The following is a 16137-nucleotide window of genomic DNA, read 5'->3' as shown; positions in this document are numbered from 1 at the left end:
GTATTGTGTATTCCTCATTTCGTCTCTAGATAAATCAGAGACATGATATTATAGCTAGGGTCTAAAGAAGAAAACTATAAAAATGGATCAATTTGATTTTAGTTTCTAGGTACAGTTTTCAAATGGACTAGATCATTTACAGATTTTCATACTTTACTGAAAATAAAGTAGTTCCTCCAATGCATTTCCATTAAAATAAAAATATTTAATATTTATCATAAATCTTTATGAAAAGGATTCATAAAATTACAAGATTTGTGCTACAATTTCCTACTAATTCAATAGTATAAAGTATCAAAGATAAATTATTAATAATTGTATGTCTTTTTCAAATGAAAAAACATATTTTTGCTTTTTAAAATTGATGTGGAGAAGCCATGAAATTTCACCATGGAGCAATAAAGGCTGTTAAAAGGTAGTGAGTAAGAACCTGCTGTATAAAAAAAAAGTAAATAAAATTCAAAAAAAAAAAAATTCGAGAAACAAGATGAGTTTTCAGAGGATTCCATCTCCATAATTTAACTAAATCATCAAGATTAATGAACATTCCTTTAAGATTTTAGAGGAAAATCTGCCAATTTAGCAGCTTTTTATTCTGAGATTGTTCACTGCATGTGCAACAATGTGATTTGATAGGAGACAACAGAACCAGAACAGAACAGAACCAGAAATAAAAATTCTATATAGTCTATTAACATCTTATATAGAAAATCGGGGAGAAAAGGTGGTTTTTAAGTGGAGAACATTTGGTAACTAGAAATAAATGTGAAAATTGCTTACAGGTGTACAGTTTACATAACAAAGTATATTCATATATGTTACTTTTAAATTATTTTGCTGTAATTGATCATATATACCTATATGTAAATATAGGTATATGTGTATTTTTTTCCTCAGACTTAAATACAGACTTACTATTTATTCTTATACCAATGGATACAAATTGTCTTTGGTGTTCCCAGACTTAAATGGGAAAAATGCAAACATCTTAATTTCTCTCACTTTTTCTGTATAGTATTTTTGAAATATACTTTCCAGCAAGTTTCACAGAATCTTAAAGAATTTTTTATTGGATATTACCTAAATTTGTCTAATTTTTCCAATATTTGAACATATTTTCACAAGTTGGGCAACTAAATAGTATAAATAGAAGAGAACGGGCTGCCTCATAATTAAGGATGTCATATCTGTGTTTTTAAAGTAACAACTTGTTCAGCAGATAACATGCAAAATATTCTAGATGTACTGTATTTACTGGCATGTGTCCTCTGACACTTCTGCTTACCCCAACCAACGTTGAGGAGAAAATGAACATCTTTGTCATGTTTTGTGATAAATTTCTACTCCCCCTACTCATGTCAGTGGGTGTTATATCAAACATCTGCTGAGGAACTTTTAAGAGTAAGGCAGAGGTTCAGCATCAAGACAGGAATTTTGAATTGAAAAGGACATTTTGCCTGGCTTCTTTTGAGTTGTACTATCCATGGAGTGTTACTGCTTACCGTCCCAAATGTTAAGAATTGGGATGGGATTGGTGATTTGACAGTGCAAGAAAGTGACCTAAACTTTGAACCCTAACGGACTTTCTGCAAAAGATGTCAACATTTATTTGCAACGGTTATTATGGAGGAACACAAATTATGTTAGTATTTCCGATCAAGGGTGAATTCATCGTAATGGCGTATTTGAAGTACTGGTGTACTGATAGTTATATGAGACATAACTTAATTAGATCATATGTTTTTTCTAGAATTTTTATTAATTAGGAGGATTTCCAGTGCTATCCAGTTACTGGAAGAGGAGGACAGATATCTTCTGTTTTTCTGGCTATTAGAAAGAGGTCTTCATATTTGCCCCTCGTTTTAAAACTGGGGAGAGAGGAGGCTCTTATGCAAGTAGATAGAGTTCTTGAAATTTCCCTCTTATTCAAAAGACAGTGACTTTAAACACCCACATTTTTTAAATGGCAAAAATATGTTTTCTAAAATGTGAGGTCAAAAAGCTGTTTAAAATATGTACCATCAAGTTTCAGATTGTTTTCATTTTCTGACACCGTAAAATTTATTAATCCTGAAACTTTGTAAATGTTGGAATAATTAAATTGACCCTTATCTATTTAAATGCAATTTTAACTCCAGAAGATCACTCTAAGAAATTTAGTTGATGTTACTTTTACATAGAAGTAATTCATGACTATTTTACTATGAGGGAGAGAGGTGCATTTCCATTAAAAAAAAAAAAAAATTAAAGTTTATAACATAAATAATTGTTCAAATACAAAAAGAGGTACATGCAATTTTCCATTAGTTAAGTGATTGCTGACTTAACTTACATTTTGTGACAAATAAGAGTAATTCAATTGAATTTTAAAAATATCTTCATACTTGTCTATTTGATGAGTTTTTTTCTTAATTATAAAGAAAAATAATCTTTGACTTCGCCTCTCTTCTTCTGTTGTTGAAGCTTCTTTGCTTTATTACAGTCCATGGAGTCTGGGAGGAGTGGTCTCCGTGGAGTTTGTGTTCATTCACGTGTGGTCGAGGCCAAAGAACAAGAACACGGGCGTGCACTCCGCCCCAGTATGGGGGAAGGCCGTGTGAAGGACCCGAGACTCATCATAAGCCTTGTAATATCGCTCTCTGCCCAGGTGAGCCCATTCTGGATTTGGGGAACTTGGCATTTATGTCCCAGTGTATGGTCCCTAGGAGATATTAAGAGTACAACCTTCATTCAGTCACACTGGAAAATGTGTCCTTTGTTTATTGATTCTTGCTTAAATAAAATTGGGTACCTTCCTTGATTCTATCATATGTAATTGTGTATAATATTTCCTTGACTGAGTACCAATAAATGCTCACCTTTATTGGATTGCTATAAATAGGTATATTAATGATTCCCACTAAGATTTTATCTCTACTTGGATTTCCCTCCTGGAAAAATTGTAAGCCATCCCAAAGACCTGAATTGACTGTTGCATCCACATTGTAACTAGAGAGACTGGTGTGGAGGCAATCCTTCTGATGTTATTCTCTCACACTCACTCAACTAAGGAGTGGGATGCACCCTTGACCACGTGTGAGCATGATAGACATTTGCTAGGAAATCAGACTTTCTAGATTCACTGCTAGATGCATAAAATGGTTAGATCATAAATGACATACAGTCTTTATGTGATTATGAAGACTGTATAGTCTGTCCTTAGAGTGTATTTATGATATTTAAATTTTTTTTCCTTCAAAATATTGCAATTCTGTTTTACCCGACTTTGCTAATTCCACCCATTACTCCAGAGAGAAGTCTTCGTAATGCTATTATTTAGGTTGCTGAAACATTCACACATAAAACAGATACCTACAAAATGAAAACGACTGATCTCCACCTTGAAGGGGCTTGCAATTTATGAGAGAAAATAAAAACAAACAAATGATAGAATCTCCCCAGAAAAAGCAAAGGCACTTCTAGAGGAAGACACAGACAGGAGTGGCAAATGGCAGAGTCTAACAAAAATGGCAATGGGACCATTATAAATAAGCATCATCTTCTCTTTGGGAGAGTTTCTCACCTGTCCATGCAGTCACATGTTCTACATGCAAGCAACAGAGCTGGGATGCCAGTAGTGAGCTCCAGACACATTATTCAACTCACACTGAGTCCCATTTGCCCTCTAAATTCCCCAAGTTAATATTCTATATTATAAGGCAGTGATTCAAAGTTCTTCTGGAAATTTTAAGAATCTAAAACATCTGAAGACTGAAAAACATCCAAAAATGTAGAGAAGCAACAGTCATCTAATAAACTTAATTGTTCTCTTTTACTGGCTTGCTACACTTAGGAATATACATGTAAATATGTAGTAGTTGTATTGAGTAATATCATCACTTTTAGAATGTTATGAATTCTACAAATAGTGAATACAACTCATATGATTCAGTATTCAGGTATTATGAATATTGGGTAGTCAATAATCATGATTCCTTATTTGCAAATCACTCCCAGAAAATCTATTTATGTTCTATCTTATTTCTATCTCTCTAAACATACAGATAGGCACACACACACACACACACACATATATTTATGCTCTGCCTTTTTTCCAAAGATTTGAGTAAATTTATAAAAATTTTAGAATTTTTTTTAACTGCTGAGCTGTGATATTTATGAGGAGTCAGAGCTCACTCTTATTTTTCTGTGAAATGTGAAAAAACTAGATAACACTGGGATATAAAAAATTATAGCTAACTATAGGCTCTCTTTTAATATATTAGTTTCTAATTAATTCTTTTACCTCAGTTGATCCCCATAAGTACAAAGATAAAATAGCACTGATCAGTGAAATGTTATCAACCAGGTTTTTCATAGTCCAATTTCCATGAATTTTTTCTGGCAGGAAAAAGCTTGGATGAGTACACAGAGGTGCTGAGTTGTTACAATTTAGATAAGAAAACTCATTTTTCTAAGTTGATGTAGTTTTTGCTTTATCACTCAAGTAGTAACCATGTGTGTTTTACCTGTATTATACTATCACTGGAGCCACTCTAAGACCCTTAAATTTGGTTGGCTTTCTTTTGTTAGGTCTTTAATTTTGGGGAGTTATGATTATACTAATTATAAATCTGGCCTAGCTCATATTTTCTCATAAAGTGAGCATTATGGATCTATCTTGAATACTTAATAAATGTGTTGTTTCTGACTTCTGTTATTTCCATTCTTGGATTTAGTTACATCATAAAAGATAAAATTCTTACCATATTTTATCCCAGTTTCCTTACTATCTGAAAGGGAATTCTTATAGCCATGATTTAAAAAAATATATTTTTATACTCTGCTCAACATTTTGGCATTATGTTTTTAAATTATGTAAGATATGTTTGGTACAAATATTTCAAATTCTTCCTAGATATTAGAAGAATTAGAACTAATTTCTTATAGCTAATCTCAGGCAACTTCACTGAATATAAAGCATTATTAAGTATCAACTAGATGTAAGACACAACCGAGAAGAATATATAGTCCTTGATCTCAAGAAATTTGTAATATCTTCTGAGGATTTAGAAATAAACATGTGAAAATTTGAATGCAATTCTGAAAAACACATACTAATACTCTAGTCTCAATGAGAGGTGGTAGTTTGAATATTAAGTGGGTTCAACCTCCATTTCTTGTAGCCATCCTACCAGAAATTCCTAGGACAACCTCTTAAGGGAAAACATATAATGGGAAAAGTATCAGTGATGAAGAAGTGGGCCAAGACCCACACTTGGTTCTCCTTGGTTAGGCTGATTGTGGAGTGAAGAACAGAAGACAGCAGAGGAAACATTCAAAACAACAAACTGGGTCTCTTCTCACCACCTTTGCAAGATTTGACCATGCAGGTTGTGGTCATGGGCAGTGATGTTTTAGTGTGGGATCATGTCAGAGCAGCGTCCCAGCTTCCTGCTTTTAGAAAGCACATATCACCCCCATAATGCAGTGGATACTGTGTAGGGATGATGAATATTGCTCACATCAAATAATGAAATGGTTCTATTTATGTAAATTCTGATGTCTACTGCTAAGCAGATGGCATCCTACTTTTGTTTTTACAACTTTATTGGAGTATAATTACTTTACAATGGTGTGTTAGTTTCTGCTTTATAACAAAGTGAATCACTTATACATATACTTATGTTCCCATATCTCTTCCCTCTTGCGTCTCCCTCCCTCCCACCCTCCCTATCCCACCCTTCCAGGCGGTCACAAAGCACCGAGCTGATCTCCCTGTGCTATGCGGCTGCTTCCCACTAGCTATCTACCTTATGTTTGGTAGTGTATATATGTCCGGTAGTGTATATATGTCCATGCCTCTCTCTTACTTTGTCACAGCTTACCCTTCCCCCGCCCCATATCCTCAAGTCCATTCTCTAGTAGGTCTGTGTCTTTATTCCTATCTTACCCCTAGGTCCTTCATGACATTTTTTCCCTTAAATTCCATATATATGTGTTAGCATACAGTATTTGCCTTTCTCTTTCTGACTTACTTCACTCTGTATGACAGACTCTAGGTCTATCCACCTCATTACAAATAGCTCAATTTCGTTTCTTTTCATGGCTGAGTAATATTTCATTGTATATAAGTGCCAAATCTTCTTTATCCATTCATCCAATGATGGACACTTAGATTGATTCCATCTCCGTGCTATTGTAAATAGCACTGCAATGAACATTTTGGTACATGACTCTTTTTGAAATATGGTTTTTTCAGGGTATATGCCCAGTAGTGGGATTGCTGGGTCATATGGTAGTTTTATTTGTAGTTTTTTAAGGAACCTCCATACTGTTCTCCACAGAAGCTGTATCAGTTTATATTCCCACCAACAGTGCAAGAGGGTTCCCTTTTCTCCACACCCTCTCCAGCATTTATTGTTTGTAGATTTTTTGATGATGGCCATTCTGACCGGTGTGAGATGATATCTCATTGTAGTTTTGATTTGCATTTCTCTAATGATTAATGATGTTGAGCATTCTTTCATGTGTTTGATGGTGCTCTGTATATCTTCTTTGGAGAAATGTCTATTTAGGTCTTCTGCCCATTTTTGGATTGGGTTGTTTGTTTTCTTGTTATTGAGATGCATGAGCTGCTTGTAAATTTTGGAGATGAATCCTTTGTCAATTGCTTCATTTGCAAATATTTTCTCCCATTCTGAGGGTTGTCCTCTGGTCTTATTTATGGTTTCCTTTGCTGTGCAAAAGCTTTGAAGTTTCATTAGCTCCCATTTGTTTACTTTTGCTTTTATTTCCATTTCTCTAGGAGGTGGGTCAAAAAGGATCTTGCTGTGATTTATGTCATAGAGTGTCCTGCCTATGTTTTCCTCTAAGAGTTTGATAGTTTCTGGCCTTACATTTAGGTCTTTAGTCCATTTTGAGCTTATTTTTGTGTATGGTGTTAGGGAGTGATCTAATCTCATACTTTTACATGTACCTGTCCAGTTTTCCCAGCACCACTTACTGAACAGGCTCTCCTCTCTCCACTGTACATCCCTGCCTCCTTTATCAAAGATAAGGTGACCATATGTGCTTGGGTTTATCTCTGGGCTTTCTATCCTGTTCCATTGATCTATCTTTCTGTTTTTGTGCCAGTACCATACTGTCTTGATTACTGTAGCTTTGTAGTATTGTCTGAAGTCAGGGAGCCTGATTCCTCCAGCTCCGTTTTTCGTTCTCAAGATTGCTTTGGCTATTTGGGGTCTTTTGTGTTTCCATACAAATTGTGAAAGTTTTTGTTCTAGTCCTGTGAAAAATGCCTTTGGTAGTTTGATCGGGATTGCATTGAATCTGTAGATTGCTTTGGGTAGTAGAGTCATTTTCACAATGTTGATTCTTCCAATCAAAGAACATGGTATATCTCTCCATCTATTTGTATCATCTTTCATTTCTTTCATCAGTGTCTTATAATTTTCTTCATACAGGTCTTTTGTCTCCTTATGAAGGTTTATTCCTAGATATTTTATTCATTTTGTTGCAATGGCAAATGGGAGTTTTCTTGATTTCATTTTCAGATTTTTCATCATTAGTGTATAGGAATGCCAGAGATTTCTGTGCATTAATTTTGTATCCTGCTACTTTGCCAAATTCATTGATTAGCTCTAGTAGTTTTCTGGTAGCAACTTTAGGATTCTCTGTGTATAGTTTCATGTCATCTGTAAACAGTGACAGCTTTACTTCTTTTCGGATTTGGATTCCTTTTATTTCCTTTTCTACTCTGATTGCTGTGGCTAAAACTTCCAAAACTATGTTGAATAAGAGTGGTGAGAGTGGGCAACCTTGTCTTCTTCCTGATCTTAGTGGAAATGCTTTCAGTTCTTCACCATTGCGGATGATGTTGGCTGTGGGTTTGTCATATATGGCCTTTATTATGTTGAGGAAACTTCCCTCTATGCCTACTTTCTGCAGGGCTTTTATCATAAATGCATGTTGAATTTTGTCAAAAGCTTTCTCTGCATCTATTGAGAAGATCATATGGTTTTTCTCATTCAATTTGTTAATATGGTGTATCACGTTGATTGATTTGCATATATTGAAGAATCCTTGCATTCCTGGAATAAACCCCACTTGATAATGGTGTATGATCCGTTTAATGTGCTGTTGGATTCTGTTTGCTAGTATTCTGTTGAGGATTTTTGCATCTATGTTCATCAGTGATATTGGCCTGTAGTTTTCTTTCTTTGTGAATCCTTGTCTGGTTTTGGTATCAGGGTGATGGTGGCCTCGTAGAACGATTTTGGGAGTGTTCCTCCCTGTGCTATATTTTGGAAGAGTTTGAGAAGGATAGGTGTTAGCTCTTCTCTAAATGTTTGATAGAATTCGCCTGAGAAGCCATCTGGTCCTGGGCTTTTGTATTTTGGAATATTTTTAATCACAGTTTCAATTTCAGTGCTTGTGATTGGTCTGTTCATGTTTTCTATTTCTTCCTGATTCAGTCTAGGCAGGTTGTGCATTTCTAAGAAATTGTCCATTTCTTCCTGGTTGTCCATTTTATTGGCATAGAGTTGCTTGTAGTAATCTCTCATGATCTTTTGTATTTCTGCAGTGTCAGTTGTTACTTCTCCTTTTTCATTTCTATTTCTGTTGATTTGAGTCTTCTCCCTTTTTTTCTTGATGAGTCTGGCTAATGGTTTATCAATTTTGTTTATCTTCTCAAAGAACCAGCTGTTAGTTTTATTGATCTGTGCTACTATCGTTTCCTTCCTTTCTTTTTCATTTATCTCTGAGTTGATCTTTATGATTTCTTTCCTTCTGCTAACTTTAGGGGTTTTTTTGTTCTTCTTTCTCTAATTGCTGTAGGTGCAAGGTTAGGTTGTTTATTCGAGATGTTTCCTGTTTCCTAAGGTAGGATTGTATTGCTATAAACTTTCCCCTTAGAACTGCTTTTGCTGCATCCCATAGATTTTGGGTCATCGTGTCTCCATTGTCATATGTTTCTAGGTATTTTTAAATTTCCTCTTTGATTTCTTCAGTGATCACTTCGTTATTAAGTAGTGTATTGTTTAGCCTCCATGTGTTTGTATTTTTTACAGATCTTTTCCTATAATTGATATCTAGTCTCATGGCGTTGTGGTCGGAAAAGATACTTGATACAATTTCAATTTTCTTAAATTTACCAAGGCTTGATTTGTGACCCAAGATATGATCTATCCTGGAGAATGTTCCATGAGCACTTGAGAAAAATGTGTATTCTGTTGTTTTTGGATGGAATGTCCTATAAATATAAATTAAGTCCATCTTGTTTAATGTATCATTTAAAGCTTGTGTTTCCTTATTTATTTTCATTTTGGATGATCTGTCCATTGGTGAAAGTGGGCTGTTAAAGTCCCCTATTATGAATGTGTTACTGTCGATTTCCCCTTTTATGGCTGCTAGTTTTTGCCTTATGTATTGAGGTGCTCCTATGTTGGGTGCATAAATATTTACAATTGTTATATCTTCTTCTTGGATCGATCCCTTAATCATTATGTAGTGTCCTTCTTTGTCTCTTCTGATAGTCCTTATTTTAAAGTCTATTTTGTCTGATATGAGAATTGCTACTCCAGCTTTCTTTTGGTTTCCATTTGCATGGAATATCTTTTTCCATCCCCTTACTTTCAGTCTGTATGTGTCTCTAGGTCTGAAGTGGGTCTCTTGTAGACAGCATATATATGGGTCTTGTTTTTGTATCCATTCAGCCAATCTGTGTCTTTTGGTGGGAGCATTTAGTCCATTTACATTTAAGGTAATTATCGATATGTATGTTCCTATTCCCATTTTCTAAATTGTTTTGGGTTCGTTATTATAGGACTTTTCCTTCTCTTGTGTTTTTGTCTAGAGAAGTTCCTTTAGCATTTGTTGTAAAGCTGGTTTGGTGGTGCTGAACTCTCTCAGCTTTTGCTTGTCTGTAAAGGTTTTAATTTCTCCATCAAATCTGAATGAGATCCTTGCTGGGTAGAGTAATCTTGGTTGCAGGTTTTTCTCCTTATCTAGTCTCATAGCATTGTGGTCAGAAAAGATACTTGATACAATTTCAATTTTCTTAAATTTACCAAGGCTTGATTTGTGACCCAAAATATGATCTATCCTGGAGAATGTTCCATGAGCACTTGAGAAAAATGTGTATTCTGTTGTTTTTGGATGGAATGTCCTATAAATATCAATTAAGTCCATCTTGTTTAATGTATCATTTAACACTTGTGTCTTCTTATTTATTTTCATTTTGGGTGATCTGTCCATTGGTGATAGTGGGGCGTTAAAGTCCACTACTATGAATGTGTTACTGTCGATTTCCCCTTTTATGGCTGTTAGTAGTTGCCTTATGTATTCAGGTGTTCCTATGTCGGGTGCATAAATATTTACAATTGTTATATCTTCTTCTTGGATCGATCCCTTGATCATTATGTAGTGTCCTTCTTTGTCTCTTCTAATAGTCTTTATTTTAAAGTCTATTTTGTATGATATGAGAATTGCTACTCCAGCTTTCTTTTGATTTCCATTTGCATGGAATATCTTTTTCCATCCCCTCACTTTCAGTCTGTATGTGTCTCTAGGTCTGAAGTGGGTCTCTTGTAGACAGCAAATATATGGGTCTTGTTTTTGTATCCATTCAGCCAATCTGTGTCTTTTGGTGGGAGCATTTAGTTTATTGACATTTAAGGTAATTATCGACATGTATGTTCCTATTCCCATTTTCTTAATTGTTTTGGGTTTCTTATTGTAGGTCTTTTCCTTCTCTTGTGTTTCTTGCCTAGAAAAGATTCCTTTAGCATTTTCTGTAAAGCTGGTTTGGTGGTGCTGAACTCTCAGCTTTTGCTTGTCTGTAAAGGTTTTAATTTCTCCATCAAATCTGAATAAGATCCTTGCTGGGTAGAGTAATCTTGGTTGCAGGTTTTTCTCCTTCATCACTTTAAATATGTTCTGCCAGTCCCTTCTGGCTTGCAGAGTTTCTACTGAAAAATCAGCTGTTAACCTTATGGGGATTCCCTTGTGTGTTATTTGTTGTTTTTCCCTTGTTGCTTTTAATATGTTTTCTTTGTATTTAATTTTTGACAGTTTGATTAATATGTGTCTTGGCGTATTTCTCCTTGGATTTACCCTGTATGGGACTCTCTGTGCTTCCTGGACTTGATTAACTATCTCCTTTCCCATATTAGGGAAGTTTTCAACGCTAATCTCTTCAAATATTTTCTCAGTCCCTTTCTTTTTCTCTTCTTCTGGAACCCCTATAATTTGAATGTTGGTGCATTTGATTTTGTCCCAGAGGTCTCTGAGACTGTCCTCAGTTCTTTTTATTCTTTTTCCTTTATTCTGCTCTGCAGTAGTTATTTCCACTATTTTATATTCCAGGTCACTTATCCGTTCTTCTGCCTCAGTTATTCTGCTATTGATCCCATCTAGAGTATTTTTAATTTCATTTATTCTGTTGTTCATCATTGTTTGTTTCATCTTTAGTTCTTCTAGGTCCTTGTTAAATATTTCTTACATTTTGTCTATTCTATTTCCAATATTTTGGATCATCTTTACTATCATTATTCTGAATTCTTTTTCTGGTAGACTGCCTATTTCCTCTTCATTCGTTAGGTCTGGTGGGTTTTTATCTTCCTCCTTCATCTGCTGTGTGTTTTTCTGTCTTCTAATTTTCCTTATCTTACTGTGTTTGGGGTCACCTTTTTGTAGGCTGCAGGTTCATAGTTCCCGTTGTTTTTGGTGTCTGTCCCCAGTGGCTAAGGTTGGGTCAGTGGGTTGTATAGGCTTCCTGCTTGAGGGGACTAGTGCCTGTGTTCTGGTGGATGAAGCTGGATCTTGTCTTTCTGGTGGGCAGGTCCATGTCTGGTGGTATAGTTTGGAGTGTCTGTGGACTTATTATGATTTTAGGCAGCCTCTCTGGTAATTGGTGGTGTTGTGTTCCTGTCTTGCTAGTTGTTTGGCATAGGATGTACAGCATTGTAGCTTGCTGGTCGTTGAGTGAAACTGGGTGCTGGTGTTTAGATGGAGATCTCTGGGAGATTTTCACTCTTTGATATTATGTGGAGCTGGGAGGTCTCTTGTGAACCAGTGTCCTGAAGTTGTCTCTCCCTCCTCAGAGGCACAGCACTGACTCCTGGCTGCTGCACCATAAGCCTTTCATCCACACGGCTCAGTATAAAAGGGAGGAAAAATAGAAAGAAAGAATTAGTAGAAGTAGAAAGAGAGAAAGAAAGAAAGGAGGGAGGGAGGGAAGAAGGAGGGAAGGAAGGAAAAAAATAAAGGAGATAAAGTGAAATAAAATAAAGTAAGATCAAGTATAATAAACTTATTAAAATAAAAAAATAATTTTTAAGAGGAAAAAAATTTTAAAAACAAACAAAAAAACCGGACGGATAAAACCCTAGAACAAATGGTGGATGCAAAGCTATACAGACAAAATCTCACACAGAAGCATACACATACACACTCACAAAAAGAGGAAAAGGGAATAAAACCATAAATCTTGCTCTCAAAGTCCACCTCCTCAATTTGGGATGCTTCGTTGTCTAAAGGAGGGAAGGAAAGAAAAGAAAAGAAAAGAAAAAGAAAGAAAGAAAGCAAGAAAGAAAGCAAGAAAGAAAGAAAGAAAGAAAGAAAGAAAGGAGATAAAGTAAAATAAAGTTATTAAAATAAAAAATAATTTTTAAGCAAAAATTTTTTTTAAAAAATGGACTGATAGAACCGTAGGACAAATGGTGGAAGCGAAGCTATACAGACAAAATCTCACACAGAAGCATACACGTACACACTCACAAAAAGAGGAAAAGGGGAAAAAATTATAAATCTTGCTCTCAAAGTCCACCTCCTTAATTTGGGATGATTCGTTGTCTATTCATGTATTCCACAGATGCATGGTACGTCAAGTTGATTGTGGAGCTTTAATCTGCTGCTTCTGAGGCTGCTGGGAGAGATTTCCCTTTCTCTTCTTTGTTCTCACAGTTTCCACGGGCTCACCTTTGGATTTGGCCCCGCCTCTGCGTGTAGGTCGCCGGAAGGTGTCTGTTCTTCGCTCAGACAGGACGAGGTTAAAGGAGCTGCTGATTCGGGGGCTCTGGCTCACTCAGGCCAGAGGGAGGGAGGGGCCCGGAGTGCGGGGTGGGCCTGCGGCGGCAGAGGCCAGCCTGACGTTGCACCAGCCTGCGGTGCGCCGTGCGTTCTCCCGGGGAAGTTGTCCCTGGATCCTGGGACCCTGGCAGTGGTGGGCTGCACAGGCTCCCCGGAAAGGGGCTGTGGACAGTGACCTGTGCTCGCACACAGGCTTCTTGGTGGCAGCAGCAGCAGCCTTAGCGTCTCCCGCCCATCTCTGGGGTCCGCGCTTTTAGCCGTGGCTCGCGCCCGTCTCTGGAGCTCCTTTAAGCAGCGCTCTGAATCCCCTCTCCTCGCGCACCAGGAAACAAAGAGGGAAGAAAAAGTCTCTTGCCTCTTCGGCAGGTCCAGACTTTTCCCCGGACTCCCTCCTGGCTAGCCGTGGTACACGAACCCCCTGCAGGCTGTGTTCGTGCCGCCAACCCCAGTCCTCTCCCTGCGCTCCGACTGAAGCCCGAGCTTCAGCTCCCAGCCCCGCCCGCTCCGGCAGGTGAGCAGACAAGCCTCTTGCGCTGGTGAGTGCTGGTCGGCGCCGGTCCTCTGTGCGGAAATCTCCTCGCTTTGCCCTCCGCACCCCTGTTGCTGCGCTCTCCTCTGCGGGTCTGAACCTTCCCCCTCCGCCACCTGCAGTCTCAGCCCGCGAAGGGGCTTCCTAGTGTGTAGTAACCTCTCCTCCTTCACAACTCCCTTCCACTGGTGCAGGTCCCATCCCTATCCTTTTGTCTGTGTTTATTCTTTTTTCTTTTGCCCTACCCAGGTACGTGGGGAGTTTCTTGCCTTTGGGAGGTCTGAGGTCTTCTGCCAGCGTTCAGTAGGTGTTCTGTAGGAGCTGTTCCACGTGTAGATGTATTTCTGGTGTATCTGTGGGGAGGAAGGTGATCTCCGCGTCTTACTCTTCCGCCATCTTCCCGGAAGCCTGCGATGGCATCCTATTTTTATCTGATACTTTCCTTAGTCAATGTCCAACTTTCTCCCAACTTCTTTAGCAATGAAAGTAAACCACTTTCCTGAGATCCATATAAGGAGAGAAGAAAGGAAGGAAAGGGTAGATCTAATCTGATATTTCCTAGTTTGAGTTACTAGTCACTGACTTGTGTACTGTGTCTGAGAACAGTGATTGGTGTTGGTTGCGGGGAGGTGGGCCAGAGGTATACAGAGCAACGAAAGGATTTCACTGCGATTCATTCACTGGCTCATAAATGTGATGGGACTTCGTTTTCCTCCTCTTCTCATCTGTAGTAATAATTATGTGTGGTACTACAGAAGGATATGTGTATGTATGTGTGTGTTCAGGGGTCTTTGGTATATGTTTCTCTTATCACCAAACTCAGAACTTCTGGCAGTCCAACCTACGTTTTCTGTTTTCTCTGAATTTTCATTCCAGTCACTAATTGAGCATCAAGTTCATAATTGATATATTTGAGGACAAGGAAATGCTCTTTTATTTCCTGTTTATCTCTCCATGCGACTTTGTACCTGGTGGTATGCAATAGATGACTATTGATTGGATTTTCTTGACATGTACGAATTTTTAATACTCATCCAAATTTTTCTAGGGCATTTTCTGTGCCTACTTAATAATACATTAATGTGTTATAGGGGAAAGATTTTGGACTTTTGCAAGAGAACACATATTTAAATGTAGATATCATCTTTTCATATCTCTGTTGCCCCTCTGATCCTTAGTTTCTTCAGCTGTACAATGAGGACAATATAGTAATACCCTCTTCATGAGAAGACCATTGTAGGTAGCAAACTAGCAAACACTCTCTAATACTAGTATTATTATCATGTCAGTGTCTCCAGTGAGAGTCCATCAGGATGACACGTGTAGTTGAACAACTTGGGTTTGTTACTCTTGGCAGTGAGGGGAAATCAACATAGGGAATTGCAGGGCATCTTAGTAAGGGGGTGTTAGGAAAGACTTATCAAGGGTTTGGGCTTGTGTTGGGTGATTTCACAGAAGGTTTAAAAAAGTGGGCCTTTGCTCCAGATTTGATGGTGTCAGGGAAGGGGGACAATGCTATGATTGGGTATCTTAGTAAATTATCTAGGATGAGGGAAGACCAGATGAAGTTGGTGAAGAAGTGAGTCGCTCATCTTAGCTGAGAGAGGAGAATGTTTGGAACATTGTGGGTTCCACGGGGACCTTGTCTTTGTCTATGAAGTGACCTTGTTTTACCTTATTTTTATCACAGTCTCAGAGTGACCTTGTCTGGTTATTAATGTGTTTTCTGATGATTTTAGGTCCAACAGGGGATAACACAGCCTTTCTGTGACACCAAGGAAGCAGCCAACAGTACTGAGGTCTGGCTAAGTGTCAGACCTGAACCTGGGCGTCACCTTGGAGGTGATTCCTCCTCCAGGGTGATTTGATCACTTTAGATGCTTCTGTTTTAAATGATTTTGATTTTGATTAATATTCAACTGGAGAAAACTGACAGACATATGGAATGTTTGCATTTTCTAAGTAGGCCCTCCATTAAAATTATATAATGTATATCCGCAAAATAAAATTGATATTGTCTTTTCCAAAATTAAATTATTTTGGGAAAATGAAAGCTTGAGTTTTTAGTTCAAAGCCTCAAGCTCTATGGTAATTTTCTTCATAGTATTTTACTTCATAGTAATAATTTTTTTTTTCCCTCTGTCAGTAGCTGAAGACTGGAAGAACCAATGAATTAAGCTTGGCCCTCTTTGTTTCAGTTTTGACAATTCTCTTTCTGATATATATTTATGAAGTAGATTACAAGTAATATAGAGGATAGGTAGGGATAAATAAGTGAGTGACAGATTGAATACTGAAATAAAGAACTATTGACAAGTTTTCATTTATATATGGGGCTATGTATAAATGAATATAATTATATGATTCAGTGGTCTGGAGTTCACAAGACATGGATTAAGGTTTATTCCCAATCCTTAATTTTATTTATTTATTTACTTACTTATGTATTTATGTATTTATTTTCCAATCCCTAATTTTAAATATTTACTTGGGCAACTTCTTCCTCTTTTCTATTCCTCACTTCTTTCATTTTT

The 16137-nt window shown here is 37.2% G+C and overlaps 1 protein-coding gene across 2 annotated transcripts in view; it reads left to right on the top strand.

Moving 5' to 3' along the window:
* The window catches only part of ADGRB3 (adhesion G protein-coupled receptor B3), an 800758-nt gene that overhangs the window by 321578 nt on the left and 463043 nt on the right, over positions 1-16137 (top strand). For both annotated transcript variants that reach the window (XM_007467820.1, XM_007467821.1), the window contains one exon: positions 2483-2647. In XM_007467820.1, the coding sequence (XP_007467882.1) occupies positions 2483-2647 (165 nt within the window). The remainder of the gene's footprint in view (positions 1-2482; positions 2648-16137) is intronic.

The sequence above is a fragment of the Lipotes vexillifer genome, unplaced genomic scaffold (genome assembly GCF_000442215.2).
Source record: "Lipotes vexillifer unplaced genomic scaffold, Lipotes_vexillifer_v1.1 scaffold133, whole genome shotgun sequence".
Taxonomy (NCBI): Eukaryota; Metazoa; Chordata; class Mammalia; order Artiodactyla; family Lipotidae; genus Lipotes; species Lipotes vexillifer.
This window is presented reverse-complemented; position numbering and strand designations above follow the sequence as displayed.